The sequence below is a fragment of the Gorilla gorilla genome, chromosome 7, assembly GCF_029281585.2.
Source record: "Gorilla gorilla gorilla isolate KB3781 chromosome 7, NHGRI_mGorGor1-v2.1_pri, whole genome shotgun sequence".
Lineage (NCBI taxonomy): Eukaryota > Metazoa > Chordata > Mammalia > Primates > Hominidae > Gorilla > Gorilla gorilla.
The window spans coordinates 96,786,178-96,805,773 of record NC_073231.2 but is presented as its reverse complement, the minus strand read 5'-3'; the positions used below and the strand labels follow the sequence as shown (position 1 = coordinate 96,805,773).

The window sequence follows — 19,596 nt, the reverse complement described above, 5'->3', positions numbered from 1 at the left end:
AGTGTTCCCTGTTCACCACATCCATGCCAACATCCATTATTTTTTAATTTTTTTATTATGGCCTTTCTTGCAGGAGTAAGGTAGTATCACATTGTGGTTTTGATTTACATTTCCCTGATCATTGGTGATGTTGAGCATTTTTTCATATGTTTTTTGGCCCTTTATATATCTTCTTTTGAGAATTAAGACCTTAATGTCTTCTGTGATGACCAATGAATAATGCTAATGTCCTAATGTCCCCAGTGAAACCTAGTGCTTCATCTCTGAGAACTTCATTCTGTGAATGGCTATCCTAGCATTGTTTCCAATGAGGATTACGTAGAATAACTCCTTCAAATAAATAAGAAGTAAACTGAAAACTGTAGAAATCCAGACTATCTGAAATAACATATGCCTGTTAATAATAGAGCTATGTTGCTCTAGCTGTGCTGTTATTTTGTGGTGGAACTTTCGGCAAGGTATTTAACTTCTGTGGGGTTCACTTTTCCTGCTTTGCTGTAAATTCTCTATCCCTAAATCTTTACATAGCTGCCTTCTTCTTGACTTTCACATCTCAACTTGAATATCACCTTATTAGAGAGAACTTCCAGACCACTCATTTAGAGTTTTCAACCCCCTATCTGTATTATATTGCTCTACTTTTTCTTTATAGCACTTTCCATTATTTTATATTATCTTGTTTCATGGATTTGTTGTTTTTTTTGGTCTGTCTCTTCAAAGACCAAGGATATTCTTTTCATCACTGCTGTATTTCCACCGCTGGAATAGTACCTGACACACAGTAGGTACTCAATAAATGTTGAATAAATGAATGGCTGAATGAATGCCCTGTCTAAATCATAGCTTTTCTATGAGGGCAAAATTATATGTAATATATATAGATGTGAATTGAAAACTAAAAAGTACTCCGCAGATAGAAACTGTAACCTAGTAATCTCCTTGACCACTATTTCCCTGACACTAACTAAGGTACAATTTCAGTTCTACCTTTCCTGATCTAAGGTATGAAAAACTTAAAATAAGTTGTATGAGTGTGACATCCTGAATTACATCCTTTCAAATGAGAATGTCCTGTGATCTGATGATACACTAAGGACTTAATGAAGAATGAAGAGCTTTTATTGTTGTCCTTGTTGTTATTTTGTTTAACATTAAAGGTGGGGTTTTTTTTGTTTTTTATTTTTGTTTATTTTATTTTATTTTATTTTTTTGAGATGGAGTTTTACTCTTTCGCTCAGGCTGGAGTGAAGTGGCACGATCTCGGCTCACTGCCACCTCTCCCTCCAGGGTTCAAGCGATTCTCCTGCCTCAGCCTCCCAAGTAGCTGGGATTACAGGCGCACACCACCACGCCTGGTTAATTTTTGTATTTTTAGTAGAGATGGGGTTTCGCCATGTTGGCCAGGCTGGTCTCGAACTCCTGACCTCAGGTGATCCACTTGCCTCAGCCTCCCAAAGTGCCGGGATTACAGGCGTGAGCCACTGCACCCAGCCATTAAAGGTGTTTTCTACAGGGATCAAGCAAAACACAAGACATAACCTCAGTATATCCCCATAAATTCTCATGGAGGCTGAAATGGATACAAGGAATACCTAAAGAAACCTATTTATAGAAATTGCTAAGTGTTATATTCCCCTACATGCATAGAATAGGGCTTGGTTTCAGTGCAGGAAGAATTTATCTTAAATACTTAATGCAGAGAAAAGATAACATATGTTCCACTGCAGGTACACTTCCTTCTAATGGGAAGATCAAAACTAGTGTTAACAACTACAGGAGACAAGGTACTCAGCAGTGAAATGACGTACTCAGCCACTGTTTGGCAATTGGGTAGTTTTTCTCTAAAAACCTAATCAGCACAGTACAGAATAAGTTATAGAAGAAAACTGAACTTGCACTGCTTCTCCATTCATTAAGACAGCTCACACTGAGCTCCACACAGCTGGAGCCCCATGCTGAAAACCATCACATTGTACTTTTAGCAAACCTCTTAGACACTGTCCTCAAAATGAAACCCTTTTATAGGAAGGGAGGGAGAAAAAAAGTCTAGAAAAAAAAGAAATGTGACATACTTTGATTTAAATTTAGAAAAAAAGGCATGAAATAAGTTTGAGCCATTCCTTTAAAAATAACTATAAAAATTTCAGATACCAAATAAAGACAGTTTTGTCCAAAAATTCAAAACCACTTTAAAAAGAGGTATTTGTATTCTTTAAATGAATCTGGACTTATTTAGCAAATGAATCCTTATGTTTTAACAAGCTTTAGTTTGCAAATAGAGGTCCTGGATTTGATCTTCCAATATTGGAAAACTAATTTCCATAGCCACTATTTTTCCTACAAATCTTTTTAGTTTCAGCTCACATATCAATAAAATAAGAAAGGAGGAAAGTTGATTTGCAGCAAGCTAGTAGTTTAGGTATTTGCTCCAGTAAGTGTTCAATATAAATTTAACAAATAAAGGCACCATGGCAGAGGGACAAGAACTCTATAGGGTTGTTTCCCCTTAACTTGGCTCTTGCACAGAATCTCCTTTTCAGAGACCTTACCCATCCTCAGGACATGAGGGTTCATCTTTGTGGAAATACGTCTAAATACCTTAACCTGTTGGCCTGACTTCTCTCCTTCTAACATCTAACTAGGTATTTCTGCCTAAGTGTCCCCTTGTACCTTCAAATTCACACATCCAAAACACTAGTTCACCTTCTCACCTTACCTCACAAATTCTCTCTCATGTGTCTCTTCCTTTTCTGTTAATGGTATAATTAATTGTTTCAGAAACACAGGCTCCAATCCTCAGATTCTTATTTGAGCTCCCCCTGTCCTTAACCCATTCAATAGTGCTGTTAATTGCACTTCAAGTGTTTCAAATCTGCCATTTTCTTCTCACTCATTAGCTTAATATAGGCCCATCTCATATCATACCTGATTTCACTGGGTTCAGTTTCACAAACCTCCTCTTCAATGCCATTTTCTGAGCTGGTATTAGTGTCTCTGAGCCTCATTTTTCTTGTTTTAACCCATTTTGCATTTGTTTTAATTCACTTTGCATCTTGCTGCCCAATTTCCTATCTAAAGGATTTTTTTTGGTTTGTCACTTAGCTGTTAAAAAAATAATAAATGCCTTCTGTTGTTTCCAAGTCCAAATTCCTTAGACTATTATTTGAGGCTATCCATAATCTGGCCCTCTTCGGTCCATACAACCTTATTTGTTACTACTTCCCTACATGAAAGAGTCTTAACCAGGCCAATCTACTGAACCTTGCAGATGCCATCACCTTGCTCATGCCATCACCTTACCTGAATGCCCTTTCCAGCTACCCTCTACTGAAATTTTACTTCTCCATAGCAAATATTACTTTCCTTGTTAGTTTGTTAGCTTATCAGCATTTATTCCAACTTTAATGACAATACATTTTCTTTTCATTGAATTATCTCTTCTTCTTTCTGTACTGTGCTCTGGGATTGTTATCAAGACTTTTCCCCCTCCCCTATCCAGGAGGCCAGCAATGCAACCCTACCATGACCAACCAGACTCTTCCTTCTGGGAAGCAGAATTTTGAGCAGAAGGCCAACAGACTGGAAATGGTAGGAACTCATTTATTGCAGTGGAGGTAACTTCAGAGACTGTTGACTATTTCTTGATATTTAGATCTGTAGGGTTATCTTGTTTTCTGACTTTTCCAAATTCAGACCTCTGGACTATCTGTTGATTCTGTGAGTACTTCCATATTCTTCCAGAAAACTCTCTTTTTTATTAGAGAAATGATTTCTATTGTTTGCAATAAAATTTTTAATTAAGTCACCATTTTTAAGGCCCCACTTGAACTCTTCCTGCCACACAAAGTCCTTCCTGAGCACCCCAGGTCACAATGATCAACCCATCAGGTGAGCATGGATAGATTTTAACATCTGATCCATTCCTTTAACATGTCTCGGTCAGTCATTAAAATACTTACTGACCATGGACTATGAATCCCATTCTGTGCTACCACATAATTTTTAAAAAGTCTGTTATCTCTTTTGCTCTGCCTTTTTAGGAGAATAGCTTAGTTTTATAAGTAGACAATTGCTTTCTTCAAAGTCAGTGCTGTCACAAACATAAATGTTTCTCCCTTGGTGCCTGACATGTGCAGAAAACACATTTTTTTCTTACTGATTGACAAAAGTTGTCTCTCCTATCAAAGATGTTTAAGGAGAATATCACTACAATAACAGGACTACTTGGTACTAACTAAATTAATAAAAACACAATAACTAAGAACATAAAATGTAGTTCTAAAGAACTCTTCATCACATTCTAACTTGCTTGCTTAGATAGTTTTAATAGCAAAACCATCGGTTAATGTGCTAATTTCCAGAAGTTGAGTGTGGAATCTCATCTTTTAGTAGATAGCACTGCCATTTTCCTGAATTAATTTGAAAGATTCCCAAGACTTTAACTTATCCCTAAGTTAAAGGGATGTTATCCCTTCAACATATGATCCCTAAGAGCTGTCATTAGCATCATTCAAGCACACTGTCACCTAGTTCATTTGAAAATGTAAGAGCCAGGCAGTGCAGTAGATTTATTTAACTCTCAACTCCACATTCTATTTTAAATATAATTGGGAGTGGGAGGTAGGGGGAGAATTAATGTAAGCTTCTGTATTTAGCAATGACAACAAAAACCTCAAATAACTACCAAGCAGCCATTCATAGAATCATTGGGATCCTGGCTGTTATTCTATCTATGGGGCAGTCATGGATATAAAGCAATGGGGAATATTAGGTAACAATATCTTGAAGAGTGGAAGAGAGAATAAAGAAAAGAAAGCACCTACCTTCTTTTCCAGTCTATCAATTAATTTCTGGAGTCTATTTATCTGGGTCATCCACTGGTTGTCTTCTTCTAATAAGCCTGGGGCCAGGGGGAATCATGAGGGCAATATGTTAAACTTTAGACAGAGAAGAAATGCTTGGTTATATCAGAGCTTTCCTTCAACCCTGAAGGAAAGATGCAGTGTCACTGACTGGTCATTTTTTTTAAATGTATTCACGAGTGCTTTCTAAGGTATTGATTTCCATAGATCCATGCATCCCAGGGGTTCACTTCCACAGGCCTGTTTTTTATGTAATTGCCTATTTGGCCTTTGATATTCAAAGAAAAGATCCTGCTGAGCCATTTACAAAACCCCGTGATGTAGTTGGTTTTCTTTTGCAAACAGGAAAGCATCAATCAACAATTCTAAACTTACTTGTAGGTCAGTGGCAAGAGCCAGTGAAATCATACCCCTGACCATAGCAAGGTGTAAATTGCGACGATCAAAAAAAAAACCATAAGGGCAAGATAGTTGGTGTCTCCTTTCCCAGGATCTAACTTGAGTATATACATGGACTCTATAATCATGGCATAGTGGTTAAGAGTGCAGACTGGAGCCTGTTGATCTATATTCATATATATAATATATACATACATATGTATTTGTAGGTATGTAGTGTGTGTGTGTGTGTGTGTGTGTATCTAGCACCAAGTTAAACGTTATAGAAGTTCTGCTACTATTATTGTTTTTATTAACATTGTTATGCAAAGGGAAGAGTTATGATCTGAGCGTGTGCACAAACATCCTGGCATATTTGTATATACTGATTGCAGCTTAATAAAAATGTTTTCATAGGCATTTGCTGAAGTAGTATTATTTAATATTTCTTGAAATCAGAATGTGATTGAATTCAAGACTATAAAGCCTTGTGTTAGCTTTGAATGCAATAAAGACAAGACCTAAATTATAAAGGGAGAGTGATGTCATCAGAATTTCCTTCTCCACCTGCCTTCTTGGAGGAAGCACCTTTCAAGGCCCACCAAATTATGATGTAAAAATGAGCACTGGCACTGCCACAAAGAAGTGGCTACAAGAAAAAAAAGAGAGAGAGAAAAGAAAGGGGCTGATTCGAGAAAATATTACAAATATACCAATAAAATTTATGTTTTTTTAAAATTCTAATACAATATTTCTAATCTGGGTTATTCCCAAAATAATTTAAGGTGGCTGTCACATCAGAGACCCAAGAAAAGATATTTTGGACTATTTTCTAAATGGTTAAAATGGAAAGAACAATCTATATGTTACTTCAGGAGCTTAGCATTGTCATTTTCTAGTTCCATGTGGTAGATCATATTATTTTTCCCAATTCTTCACTTTCTTCCTGCTATAGAAGTATCTGTATATACCCTTGCACCACAACTTTGCAGTATCTCCTATTATAATGAATGAAGCACATTTCCCTCCCCATTGTTACTGTGCTTGACATGTGATTTGTTTGGCCAATGGAGAGGTACCAGACAAGATGCACACAGTACATAAAACAATGGTTTTTAATATGCATGTATAATTTTGGGCTGGCTGCATGTGCTTCTGACACCCACTAGGAGAAGAAAATGCTCCAGCTGTTGCTCATTCCAGAAGGAGGCTACATGAGGAGTGGGGCCAAACTCAACCTACATACAGCCTGGAACCACATCCAACTGAAATTGCCCAAATCACCAACCATAGACTCATGAGAGAGAAAAACAAGTATCTACAGGTGTAACCATCAAGATTTTAAGGTCGCTTCACAATAAAAATGGACTAATATTCCATATGACCTTGGACAAATCACTTAACTTCCCAGGCTTGTTTCCTTACCTGTGAAATGGAGAAATAGGGAAATTAACATCTATTTTATCAGGTGTCAAGATAAAATAAGGCTTTATTCATGAAAATACTCTGAAATCTTTCAAGTACAGTTGGTGAAAATATAGAATATAGCTTATACCTTGATTTTCTGAATATTAGATACTTAAAGACTCGTGTTAAAATGACATGTTCAAGTGACATGTGCATGTATATATGCATGCTTTATAAAAATTACTCCAATATTTAGCAACATGAGTTTGCATATTTCAAATTGATTTTAAAATGGTTATAAGTGACACAGTTAAAATTTAATAACCTAACAATTATGGGTATGGTTTAGCCCAGTAAATCTTATATCACATTACAAACTTCAAAAACACCAGCTATGACTAATCCTATTATGAAAACAAGGATCCTTTCCCCAAATGAACTTAGGATAGGCTTAGGGAGGCTTGGAGATCTAGAGCATATTAGGGTAGAGTCCCTTTATTTCAAGATCATGGGGGGTCCTGATAGACGTCAAGTCTTTTAGATGTTAGCTGATGAAGCTACCGCCTTCCCTATTCACCATCTCTCTGTGTGCTTTCCAGGCACAACTGCTAGGATTCTGACCATGCTGATTTTAGGCTCACCACCCCAGTTCTTCATACCCTACACTCTTCACTGCTTCTGTCTCAAACTTACTTGCTATAAGGAAAGTGTTCCATTACTATTGTCTTATCTGTTGTTTGTTAAAATAATCAATTGGAAAACGCAAGATAAATAGACTTTGACAAATAAAAACAAATGAAGGGTATGTTACCTGGACCGCTGACATTAAACTGAGGGCTGTTTGGGGAGAAGCTGTTGTGTCTCTGGACTCGGCGGCTTGATCGTTTTCCAGGCCATTGAATCGACAGGACTTCTGGCTTGGCTGGCCCTTGCCTTGATCAACAGAGATAACATTTAACCTTAATGTTAGTGCTTCGGTCTCTTCCTTCAGGGAAGAGATCTTCATGCGTCAGTCATAAAGGTTTTCTAGTGCAGCAAAATGAAAACTTATGAGAATGACTGCTTGTAAACGCTCTAGAAACCCAATGTAATTTGGTACTACAGTATGTGAACCTAAGAAAGAGAATTCTGAGCTTTCTTTATTCTTAAAATTCTGAGTAAAAATTGTAATTTAAGGTAGGCTTTTTTCCTTTGTTGGTCAACTTTCAGTGGAAAAACGTGTATGCAGCTATTGTATTTTGTTTAAGTTGAAAACACTTATGGAGTTTTTTCTGTAATTCAGTTTTTAATTTTTTGGATCAAAGCTATACATCCATATATTTTTAGGAGTCAAATGATTCTATAAATCTTATTTCAACAAACAGGAGCTCCCTCGTTTCACCCCCATATCATATTCCCACTCCTGTTTCAAAAAGGCAACACTTTTTAGCAGGTGTTTACTTTCATATGAGTATATGTTATGATATGAAAGTAGTATATGTTAAAATATATATTATATACAGTATATCTTATATACTATATACAGTATATGTTATATACTGATATGAAAGTACACACCTTCTAAATTATCAGTATATAACATGCTTAAATTGCTATGTCTTTAATTTTTAGTTTTAGGCTTTATCTATTAACTTCACAATATGAAAAGCTCAGGCCTATGATATACAAATGGAAATGTTGTAAGGAATTTCCAGGAAGGCTGCTTAAAAGTACAGATTCAGCTAGAAGGGATCCCTTTTGTCTTTCCTTAATCTTCTTTCCTGGTTGGAATGTGAACATGGTAGCTGGATCGCCAACCAACATCTTGGTCTATGAGGCAAACTTGGCAATAGTTTATTATATTAATATGCTCTTAATATGTGAAAGAGTGTCTATGATAAATCTGTAAGGACATAATACTTAAGCTGCCTCCAACAAGATTTCTTTATAGGAGATATAATCCCTTGTGTGTAAGATATAATCCTTCTGTGTTTAAGACAAATCTAAGATTAATGTACTCATCCAAAAATCTTCATTATCTATCAGCTAGGGAAGATTCCTTTAGCCTTTCTCCTGTGTTGGATGACCTCTGATCCCCCTTTTACTAGATTTCATTTTTTTTCTTACCTGACTCCTTTGTTTTGGTGGAAAATATCCCCTAATTGCTTCATAAGAAAAGGTGCATAATGAAAGGTAAAATTCTTGAAACATTGCATGAATAAACATCTTCCTTACTTTATTGATGGTTTTATGGCATACAGATTTCTAGATTGCCAATAGTTTTGAAAAATTTGCTCCATTGTGTTCTATCTCCCACAGTCACTAGTGAAAAATCTAGTGTTTTCTTGATTATTTGCATATGGCCTGGTTTTTCTCTCTGGGAGTTTTTAGACACTTGTCTTTGTTTCCAGTATTGTGAAACTTCATAATGAGTATTCTGTGTTGGACTTTTATTAGCATTATAATGAGCTCTTGATCTGTTCTATCAAACTGGACACATATTCCAATTCTGACTATTTTTCTTAAATTCTTCCTTTGATAATTTTTCTGCTTTGTTCTCTTTCTGGAATTGCTATTTTACAAACAGTAGACCTCTTGGACTGAGCCTCTAGTTTCCTTATCTCTTATATTTCACCTCTTTGTGGAGATTTCCTCACACTTTTATATTTCAACCTTCCTCAGAGAATGTAATTTTTGCAATCATAATTTCCAAGACCTCTTTTGTGTGCTTTGAATATTATTTTTAAAGCATTCTATCCTTAATTCATAAATGCAATATCTTTTATTTAGTTTTTGAAGGTATTGAAAACTTTCTTTTGAAATTTTTTGTCTGCTCTCTGGATTATCTGTTTCTTTCGAGTTTCTTTTCTTGTGTTTGATTTGTCCTTTTGGTTGACCCCATACATTTTAGAAGGAGGAACTACAAGTCTGACTGGAACCTCTTTGTTTGTGGCAGGGATTGCCACAACTTCACTGTACAGTGGCCTGGCTGGGCCTATTCTTCAGGGAACCTTGACCATTGGCATTGTTAAGTCTTTTCTCTGGGATTAATCAGATCCCTCAAAGAAGCACGCCCCAACTGGAGGGTCTGAGCCCTGTTGGTAGTACTCTGGGAGTAAAATATATGAAGGAGATTTCACATCTCACTCTTCAGTATGGTGACTTTCAGTTAGTGTCTCCTTTGTTAGTATTGTGCCCTATCAGCTGTGCCAGGTATACATATGCTCACCTTCTCCAGACAGCTTATGTCTGGGGTTCTTCAAGGATCGGGTAGGAGCAGTCACTATATAGCACTGGGTGGAGCTTCCAACAATATATCAGCCCTACCTTCACCCTCATTTTCAGTTCCACATGGTACAGCCAAGTCTTGAGCTTTTCTGAGGTTCTGTGATACCAAATATATTGTATCTTGGCTTCTTATATTGCCTGCTTCAGTTTCAGCTTTCTCAGAGCTTCTAAATCAATTTCCACTAGATTCACCTTCTCTCCACCTTCCAAGTTTCTGTCCCTTTGGCTCTTCTTCTATTCTTATTTTTGCAGGTTAATGCCTCCTTTTATCCAGGTACTTTTAATGTCATGTTTTGAAGGGTTTAGAGAGAGAGCAAAAGAAATCATACATTTAATCATAATCTTTAACTAAATCTCCCTATGAATTTTTCTATGGTATAAAAAAATCCAAGTTTTTGGCCAGGCGTGGTGGCTCACGCCTATAATCCCAGCACTTTGGGAGGCTCAGGCAGGTGGATCACCTGAGGTCAGGAGTTCGAAACCAGCTTGGCCAACATGGTGAAACCCCATCTCTACTAAAAACACAAAAATTAGCTGGGCATGGTGGCAGGCACCTGTAATCCCAGATACTTGGGAGGCTGACGCAGGAGAATTGCTTGAACCCAGGAGGCGGAGGTTGCAGTGAGCAGAGATTGTGCCCCTGCACTCCATCGTGGGCTACAGAGTGAGACTCCATCTCAAAAAAAAAAAAAAAAAAAAAAATCCAAGTTTTTGGCAGCTTTGGTGGTCAGGGGAGTAGGTGATTAGAGCAATCCTTCTCTATGTTCAAGCTAAGGAAATCTAAGCTGTCTAAACTTTTATAACCACCTGTTTGTGAAACTAAAGCTTTTCCTCACTTCTATAATAGACAACTATCAAAAGGAGAAAAATAACTTTCAAGTCAAGAAGGAATTAATTACGTTCCTGGATATAGAAAAACTGTGGGAAATAGAGCAAACTTGCGGATTCCATTATAAAAAGGAAATCCACATATAATGAAAACTGTGTTCCTAGAAATTTAGTTTGTGAGGAAGAGAGTTTTATGTAAGAGAATAGGGGACCCCTAGGGGGAAACTTCCATATAACATACTTATTATTCTTGTCATTAGCTATTACGTACTTTCTGAACACATGGAATTAATGTAATTCATATTTAGTCAGTTTGCCAGGGCAGATACAAAGAGTGTTGTAGCATGCCATCTGAAAATTCCACCTCTGTGGCATTCCAGCTGTACACATCCTTTCTCTCTCAAATATCTATTTTTACATGAATAGACACAGACATTTTGCCCAACATGGCATGTCTACCTCATTACTGCAGGATGAATGATACTGTGTAATTCTCCCCTGGGGCTGATAGATGGAATAGATGACTTCCCTAAATTTGCTATATTCCAAGGAGTCTTTGTATCCCTAGGTTTCACAAATATTAAATCCCAAAGTAATGTTGATGCTGAAGGAAAAGCAAATTATCACAATCCTAGAGATTTTAATGATACCTGCAGGTTGTAACTCTTGTTTTTTTTTTTTTTTTTTTGAGATGGAGTTTCACTCTTGTTGCCCAGGATGGAGTGTAGTGGCGCGATCTCTGCTTACTGCAACCTCCGCCTCCTGGGTTCAAGTGATTCTTCTGCCTCAGCCTCCAGAGTAGCTGGGATTACAGGTATCTGCCACCACCACGCCGGGCTAATTTCTTTGTATTTTGAGTAGAGACAGGATTTCATCATGTTGGCCAGGCTGGTCTCGAACTCCTGACCTCAGGTGATCCACCTGCCTTGGCCTCCCAAAGTGCAGGAATTACAGGTGTGAGCCACCATGCCTGACCTGCAGGTTGCAACTCTTGACTGTGAAGGGCATCACAAAATCTTCCTTTACAACATAAAAAAACTGATGAATTGGCTGGGCGTGGTGGTTCAAGCCTGTAATCCCACACCCTGGAGGCTGAGGCGGGTAGATCACCTGAGGTCAGGAGTTCACGTCCAGCCTGGCCAATATGGTGAAACCCCGTCTCTACTAAAAATACAAAAATTAGCTGGGCGTGGTGGCAGATGACTGTAGTCCCAGTTACTCGGGAGGCTAAGACAGGAGAATTGCTTGAACCCGGGAAGCGGAAGTTGCAGTGAGCTGAGATTGCATCACTGCACTCCATCCTGGGCAACAGAGTGAGACTTTGTCTCAAAACAAACAAACAAACAAAAAACTGGTGAATTTTTGTTTGCATCTTTCTAGCTTTTAAGATCTTTCTGAACCCCAGATGACTGTTAGATTGGTCTCCTCAGTGTTCTGGGTCCTCACCAACTGCTCCTCTGTAGCACTCCTTTCACCTAGAATTCCTTTCATTCATTCACTTTCATATGTTTACCATGCAGTTGTAGTAAGTAGAGGGGACTTATGCAAAGTCTCTGCCATCTAAAAACTCAATGTCTAATGGGGGAGATAAACAAGGAAGGGGCTGAGATAAGTAGGTATAAATAGAGGGCACTATGGGAATACATGGTAATGAGGTGGGAAGTATAAATGAGCAGTGAAGGCTTCCCAGAGAAAGTACTGTCCGATCAGTGACAAGACAGACAAGAAGTGAGCCAGATGAGAGATGGGTAACATGAGATGGGTGAGACGGATCCCTCTAGAGAGAATCTCATTCTGCCATTCAAATTCATCCTAAAGTTCCACTTCAAGTCTTGTCTTCCCATCAGGCTTTTTCACTGTCTCTTGATTGACATCATAGGAAAGGTATAGTTTTTCTCTCTCTGTCTTTTCCTCACTGATGAAGATCCCAGGGCTCTCCTCACTTTTGGTGGCCAGCTGATAGGAAGATATAGCCTTGGGAGAGGAGACACAGTCCCTTTAGGTTTGGGCATAATTCACGTGCTTCAGTCTGGTTCATCAGATATTACGGGCATAAATCCATAGTGGTACCTTATTTTCTGTTTGCTTGTTTATGCATTTCTTTATAAACCTCTCAGGGGGAGTATCACAGATTTGGGGTGGGATTTGGTCATTCCTGGGTGTCTTAGTCAAATGCCATACAACAGCACCCCTTAAACTGCAGTCAGACGTGTAACATTTCCCATTATTTGAAGCTGTTTTTGAGTGAGAAATCCAGAAATAAAAGGTTCATTAATCCTCTAGTGCCTTCTACTTTCCTTAAAGTCTATATTGTCATGCTCCTTCTCATTAAGCACAGCTGCTAGGCAGCTGCTGGCAGCAGTCACAAGAGTTCAAGGCTAGCCTGTGGCCTAACACAAAAAACAGTTGTTCATTAAACATTCACAGCATGGTGGTAAATGCAGAGCACAAGTTTTCAGAGGATGACTGTAGAAAAAAACAAAAGCACAGGTAAAGAAGGGGAGTAGAGCACTTTTTCAAGCCTCTTCTCAGGTGGCAGATGACTGATTCTAAAAAGGGAGTTCCCATTTTATTTCCAGAAAGTCCAAACAAAAGAAACAACACAGGAGGCCTCATTTTTCTCATTAGGAACATGAAATCCATTTCACTGTGCTTCAAGACATTCAGTTATCCTCTGCTCAAAGCTGAGGAGGTGGGTTTTGCTTTTCTAAAGTGAATTGTTATACTTTGCCATTTGGTATAGAATCACCCAACGCAGTGAAAACAGGAAGTTTATGATGTAGAGGATGCTTCACAGATCTGCTGAAGAGTACTTCCCTGTGACAGTCAGCTGCATAGGCTCATTAGATTCTGGAATTACAGGATTTTTTGTTGGAAGTTGGTGGTGCTCACTCATTTTGACATTGTAAACACATGGTTGAAAATTCCACTATTTTGGAGATGTCCTAATAATTATGTATCAGTTAATTTGTTCAGGAAAATTGGTCCTACAGGGTAGTCTATTATCAGCCTGTTCAGAAAACTTACTGTTTCCTTCTCTCTAATTTAAGATGTAAAAGTTAGATAAAGCACATCTATAAGTTTAAAGTAACACATCTGCCAAAATATGCCCCAGGAGCAAGAGTTTTGCAAGCTTCTCTAGCTTGCAAGGTATAAGCAATGACAACTCAGAAAAATATCAACTGTTGGCTGGGATCACCTTGATGTGTGCCCTACACATTTTTAGTATAGGTGTCTCTTAAGCATTAGTGCCTTTATTTATATAGCTATTGCAATATGACTACTTATTTTCTCAGTGATACCTACTGGTGGCATTGAATTTTGAAATAATTTCCATCATTCACTTTTCTCCATTTCCTGAAATAATTAGGCTTACTGAATTATCAGGTCTCCCAAGTATATCCAGGTTCATGTAGTCTGTAAGGGTCTTTCCCGTCATTTCCACATTTTCAAAATTACACCAAATTAACAAGGAAGGGGCTGAGATAAGTAGATATAAATAGGGGGCACTATAGGAATACACGGTAGTGAAGTGGGAGGTATGAATGAGCAGTGAAGGCTTCCCAGAGAAATTACTGTCCAATCAGTGACCAGACAACCAAAGAGAAGTGAGCCAGATGAGAGGTGGGTAACATGAGGTGGGTGAGACGGATCCCTCTAGAGAGACTCATTCTGCCATTCAAATTCATCCTACAGGTCCAGTTCAAGTCTTGTCTTCCCACCAGGCTTTTTCACTGATCTCTTGATTTTGCAAGACAAGCTCAAATAGAGAAACTCCATGAAATTGACTTTCTCATCCTTCCATCCCTCTATCCATATTTAATCTTTTAATATTCTGAAAACAATTGGCAATGTATTTCCTCTTCTCTATGGTATTTATTATCACTTTGTTCCTTGCAGTATAGTTTTTGTGTTCATGTCTTATTTATATGATAGACTTAGGCTTCCTTAAGGATTGACATTATGTTAAATGTATCTTTATATTATTCATAATACTTTAAAGTCTTCTCCATCTACTAAATTTTCAATTAAAATTTGTTGACTCAGCTGGGCTCAGTGGCTCACACCTGTAATCCCAGCACTTTGGGAGGCCAAGATGGGCGGATCACCTGAGGTTAGGAGTTCAAGACCAGCCTGATCAACATAGTGAAACCCCGTCTCTTCTAAAAAATACAATAAATTAGCTGGATGTAGTGGTGTGTGCCTGTAATCCCACCTATTTGGGAGGCTAAGGCACAAGAATTGCTTGAACCCGGGAGGCAGAGTTTGCAGTGAGCCAAGATCGTGCCACTGCACTCAAGCCTGGGTGACAAAGTGAGACTCCATCTCAAAAAAAAAAGAAATATATATATATATACACACACACGCATATATGTATATATATACACATATATATATACACGCACACATATATATATATATATAGTTTACTAAATGACTGACAGTAAAAGAAAAAGTAGAATGGTCTTTTTAGAGGCAAATAATAAGGCAAGCAACCAGTGGAGGTCACTGTCATTCTTTTTAAATATATCAATTCTCTTTTTTAGTTTTTGCTAGTGTAAGTACAATGCCTCTCAATTGTTTTTTCATGAACATAGAGTCACTAAATAGACATCAGATGAAAACAAGTAAATTGCCTTTCTTGACGGGTTTGCTCCTCAGTAGTTTCCATGGCACATTCCAGGGAATTCTGGAGAGACTGCAGCTGATTCAGGGTTTCCTTCAATAAAAATCGAGTTACGAATTGTTCCAAATTGGAGGCTTCTTGGTAGTCCTAAGGGTGACAAAACAAATGCAATTAGAAGTATGGTAGAAAAAAATACCCAGGATTTTATTTTTTCTTTTACCATGTACCCATCAATCCCAGATTGATCCTAGAGAGAGAGGGTGGAGAGAAGGGAAAAGATCTGTTGAGCCCCGGAGGCTACAGCATCGCTCTCATCCACCCACCAGGAGATGAATAAAAAAGCTGCAGAAATGACTGGAATATCTTGCCTCCCAATATACCTGCCTCAAGATTAAGAAAAAGGACAAAACCAGCAGAGTTGCAAAATAGAAATCTGTAGAAAAGAAAAAATAAATATCCGGGGGGGAAAAAAAAGATCAGAATGTGACTAACTCAGGGTTTGTTCTATGTCTCATTTGAATGTTGACCACGCCATCATATATTTTCCCTATTACCAACAAAATGCAACCATGTTTCAGCAATTGGCTTAATTCACTCCTGATGTATTTATTATGCTTGATCCGTATTATGCTGAAGACAAAGAAAATTATGTGTAGTTATTTAAAATTCAGAAAATGTTAGGATTGGAATATTTAAACTGTTTACTAAATCTGCTTATGTCTTTCCTTCAGTAACTTTACCTGAGGCTCATTGACAATTAACTTCTAGGACAACACCTGAGCCACAAAAGCAGCATTCACTGAAACAGCCCCAGGGTCACTGCAGAGGTCACTGCAGACTGAATAAGTGTACTTGCCAAGCTTACTCAAGGTAGATGGGTGAGCTGTGGATGGTACCACCTGCTGTGCTTGTCTCCCTAAAGTCTCAGGGAGAACCAACAACAAAAACCAGGTTGGTGTGGAATAGATTGGTGACAGGGCCACTCTTTCAGATCATGGGACCAGCCAGTGAAATCTGATTTTCTAGAATCTTGAGTGGAAATGGTACATTCAAGTTCAGCCAAGGAAAAGATTTATTTGTCTCTGTCCCTAAACAAAATTTTTTTATGGCTGAAAAGACAAAACACAAAACGACTGAGGGTGATAACACAATACCACGGATCCTGATATGCTGAAGAAGCTTAGGGCATAGTTATAAACCCAAACAAGTAAGATTTAGGTATCTAACCTTCCTGGTTCTCAGTTTTCCCACTTATAAATCACTAAGTAACTCTGGCATACATTCCAACTCAAAAATATTCTGTGCTTCTATCAACTTTAATTTAGGAAGAATTGGACTATGGCCTCCTGATATAGTTTACTTTGGAAGTTTTTCTAATAGAAGAATAATGTAATAGCATAGAAAATCTCATTTCTTTCTCAATTTGAAATAGTAAAAAGTTTCAATCATCAGCCTCTTTTTAAGCTCATTCATTACAGGTGAACAACACAGGAAATTTTCTTATCTACTGAGATGGTTAATATTGAGTGTAAACTTGATTGGATTGAGGGATGCAAAGTATTGTCCTTGGGTGTGTCTGTGAGGGAGTTGCCAAAGGAGATTAACATTTGAGTCAGTGGAATAGGAGGGGCAGACCCACCCTCAATCTGGATGGGTACCAACTACTACAGCTGCCAGCGTGGCTAGAATAAAGCAGGCAGGAGAAGATGGAAGAGCAGACTTGCTGAGTCTTCTGGCCTTCATCTTTCTTCTGTGCTGGATGCTTTCTGCCCTCAAATATCAGACTCCAAGTTCTTTGGCTTTTGGACTCTTGGACTTACACCAGTAGTTTGCCAGGGGCTGTCAGGCCTTTGGCCACAGACTGAAGGCTGGACTGTTGGCTTCCCTACTTCTGAGGTTTTGGGACTCAGACTGATCCACCACTGGCTTCCTTGCTTCTCAACTTGCAGACGGCCTATGTGGGACTTTACTGTGTGATCGTGTGGTGTGAATCAATTATCCTTAATAAACTCCCTTCATATAAACATCTATCCTATTAGTTCTGTCCCTCTAGAGAACCCTGACCAATACATCTACCATATATAATAGTCCTATTTAAAAATTAAAAATTGCAGTGTCTTTAAATTCCATTTAAGAAACTAACCATAAACTAAACATAACCATTACATGCTTATAATAATCTTAAGAGTTTTGGGTGAGTTAAATCAAGCTAAAAATATTCCAAATATTTAATTTGATCTCATAGCTTGCTATTTATTGGTTAAAAAAAAACTTCAAAAAATTCTCTCTGAATGAGTTTTTAAAATTGAGGAAGGCTTTTCTTTGAGGTTGAAAGAAAATGTGATGATAGAAAAAAAGGTGTGTTTGAGTCTTTTCCCACAGTTATTTCCATATCACCAATGGATATTTTAAAAAATAAAATTTATTAAAATGAAGATAAAATATAATTGCAAAGTCAGGGATTATACCAACTATTTTTGCATCTCACTATATACTATGACTAATATAAAGCAAATGATAAAAAGTTTTATACTTATTTGTAGACTGCATTGAAAAATGAAGAAAGCAAACATTTACTGAGCAATAAAGCATAGCATTATCCTTACTCTTTTCTCATTTAAATGTTAAATATTTGCCATGTCAGAATTATAGAAAAGAGATTAAAAAATTATAGTTAGTCATTTTAAACTTTCCAGTCATTGCAATTAGGTTTCAGCTTCTTTGACAGAAAGGTCATGTCTTTTATTTCTGTATCCCTTATGGTGGAGTAGAGGTTCATTCATACCTGATGGTTTGCAGATACACTCCTAACTCTAAGAATTTATTGCATTTGCTATTGTGATCTTACATACAAATATTTTGATGATGTTAAAGTTAGATAATTAAGAAAAGTTAAAGTCAGACAACTGGCCACTCATCATTGCTCCACCATAGCAAATCAGAAAGTTATGATTAGGCTAACCCTCTTATCTCACTCTGATGAGAGTTTGATAACCTTACTAGTGACTCTGTAGGTAACATTGAAAAGTGGCAGAACCCAGTTGGTTGATACATTTCTTTGATATAAATGTTGATGCCTTGACATTGAGAGGGGTGGTGGGTGGGTTTAAGGTTTGGAGGATTAAGTTTTTTGAGTCAATTATGAAGGTTTGCTGTTTTATACTACCCCTCATTGATAAGGAGAAAAAAACCCTTGTTTTCTAATATTCCTACTTATCCTTCCAGACTCAGCTTGTAACACTGTCTCTGTACAGATGTTCCTCTCCTTGAACCACCACTTCTCTTCATAGGATTAGGAATACATCTTTCCACTTCTATGTATTTTTGTGACATTTCTTCCCTACCTAGGATATAGAATTTTTCATAGGATATAGAATTTTTCATTGTGATATTGTGATCTGTTGTTCATTTGTCTATCTTCCCCATTTTAGGCTAGCTCTTTAAGCACAGGGATTATGTCTTATTCATCTCTGCCTCCAGAGTACTCAGAACAAAATTGCCTCATAGCAGCTGCCCCATAAATGCTTAAGAAATGTGTGAGAAACTGGGTCCCACATGGAGAGTCAGGCACCAGAGGGAGTGTCCAAGCTCTGGGAAGTGCTCTTGCCACTGGCTGGTCACCACCTGCCTCCTCCTGCATCCAGCCCTTGCTGGTTGTAGACGTTGCCACCCGACTTGCCCAGTCATGTGGGCTCTGCAATAAAGAAAAATACAGCTTTGTTCTAACAGACTGTTTGTCCTCATTTTATTTTCTGGACCATTTGTTAGTCTCCTTCCCTTCCCTTATTCTGGATCTCAAGGTTTGAGACTGCAGACCCGGGTGGCACAGATCCAATCTTCCTTCCCTTTTCTCAGATATGCAGCAGATGTTCCTTTGGAAGGCAGTGGCAAAAGAAGCAGATGGAAAATTAAATAGATAACAAGCTGGAAAATGTCAAAGCCTGGCCCTTTTAATTCTCAGCAAATGTGTTGGTAGCGAAGGTACAAAAAGAGATTTTTTGCATTCCTAATTCCCCAAAAGACTGGTATGTTGGCATAAGGCATGCGTTCCTTTGAGCAAAACCTGTATTTGAGAGACTGGCAGAAAGAACTCCTACAGACAAAATAAAGTAGTTTAAAAATGTACAGATTATACTCATTATTCAGATTTTGCTTCTTTTTTCTTTCACACGCAGTTTAATCCTCCGTGTCTATCAGAAAAGATATGGAAAAGTAAAAGCTAACGTT

The 19,596-nt window shown here is 37.9% G+C and overlaps 1 protein-coding gene across 1 annotated transcript in view; it reads right to left on the bottom strand.

The window, feature by feature from the left end:
* Window positions 1-19,596, bottom strand: part of NECAB1 (N-terminal EF-hand calcium binding protein 1) — a 167,520-nt gene that overhangs the window by 24,759 nt on the left and 123,165 nt on the right. The window contains exons 6-8 of the mRNA XM_004047289.5: window positions 15,380-15,516; window positions 7,459-7,580; window positions 4,824-4,900 (exon numbers count right to left, since the gene is read on the bottom strand). Of these exons, the coding sequence (XP_004047337.3) occupies window positions 4,824-4,900; window positions 7,459-7,580; window positions 15,380-15,516 (336 nt within the window). The remainder of the gene's footprint in view (window positions 1-4,823; window positions 4,901-7,458; window positions 7,581-15,379; window positions 15,517-19,596) is intronic.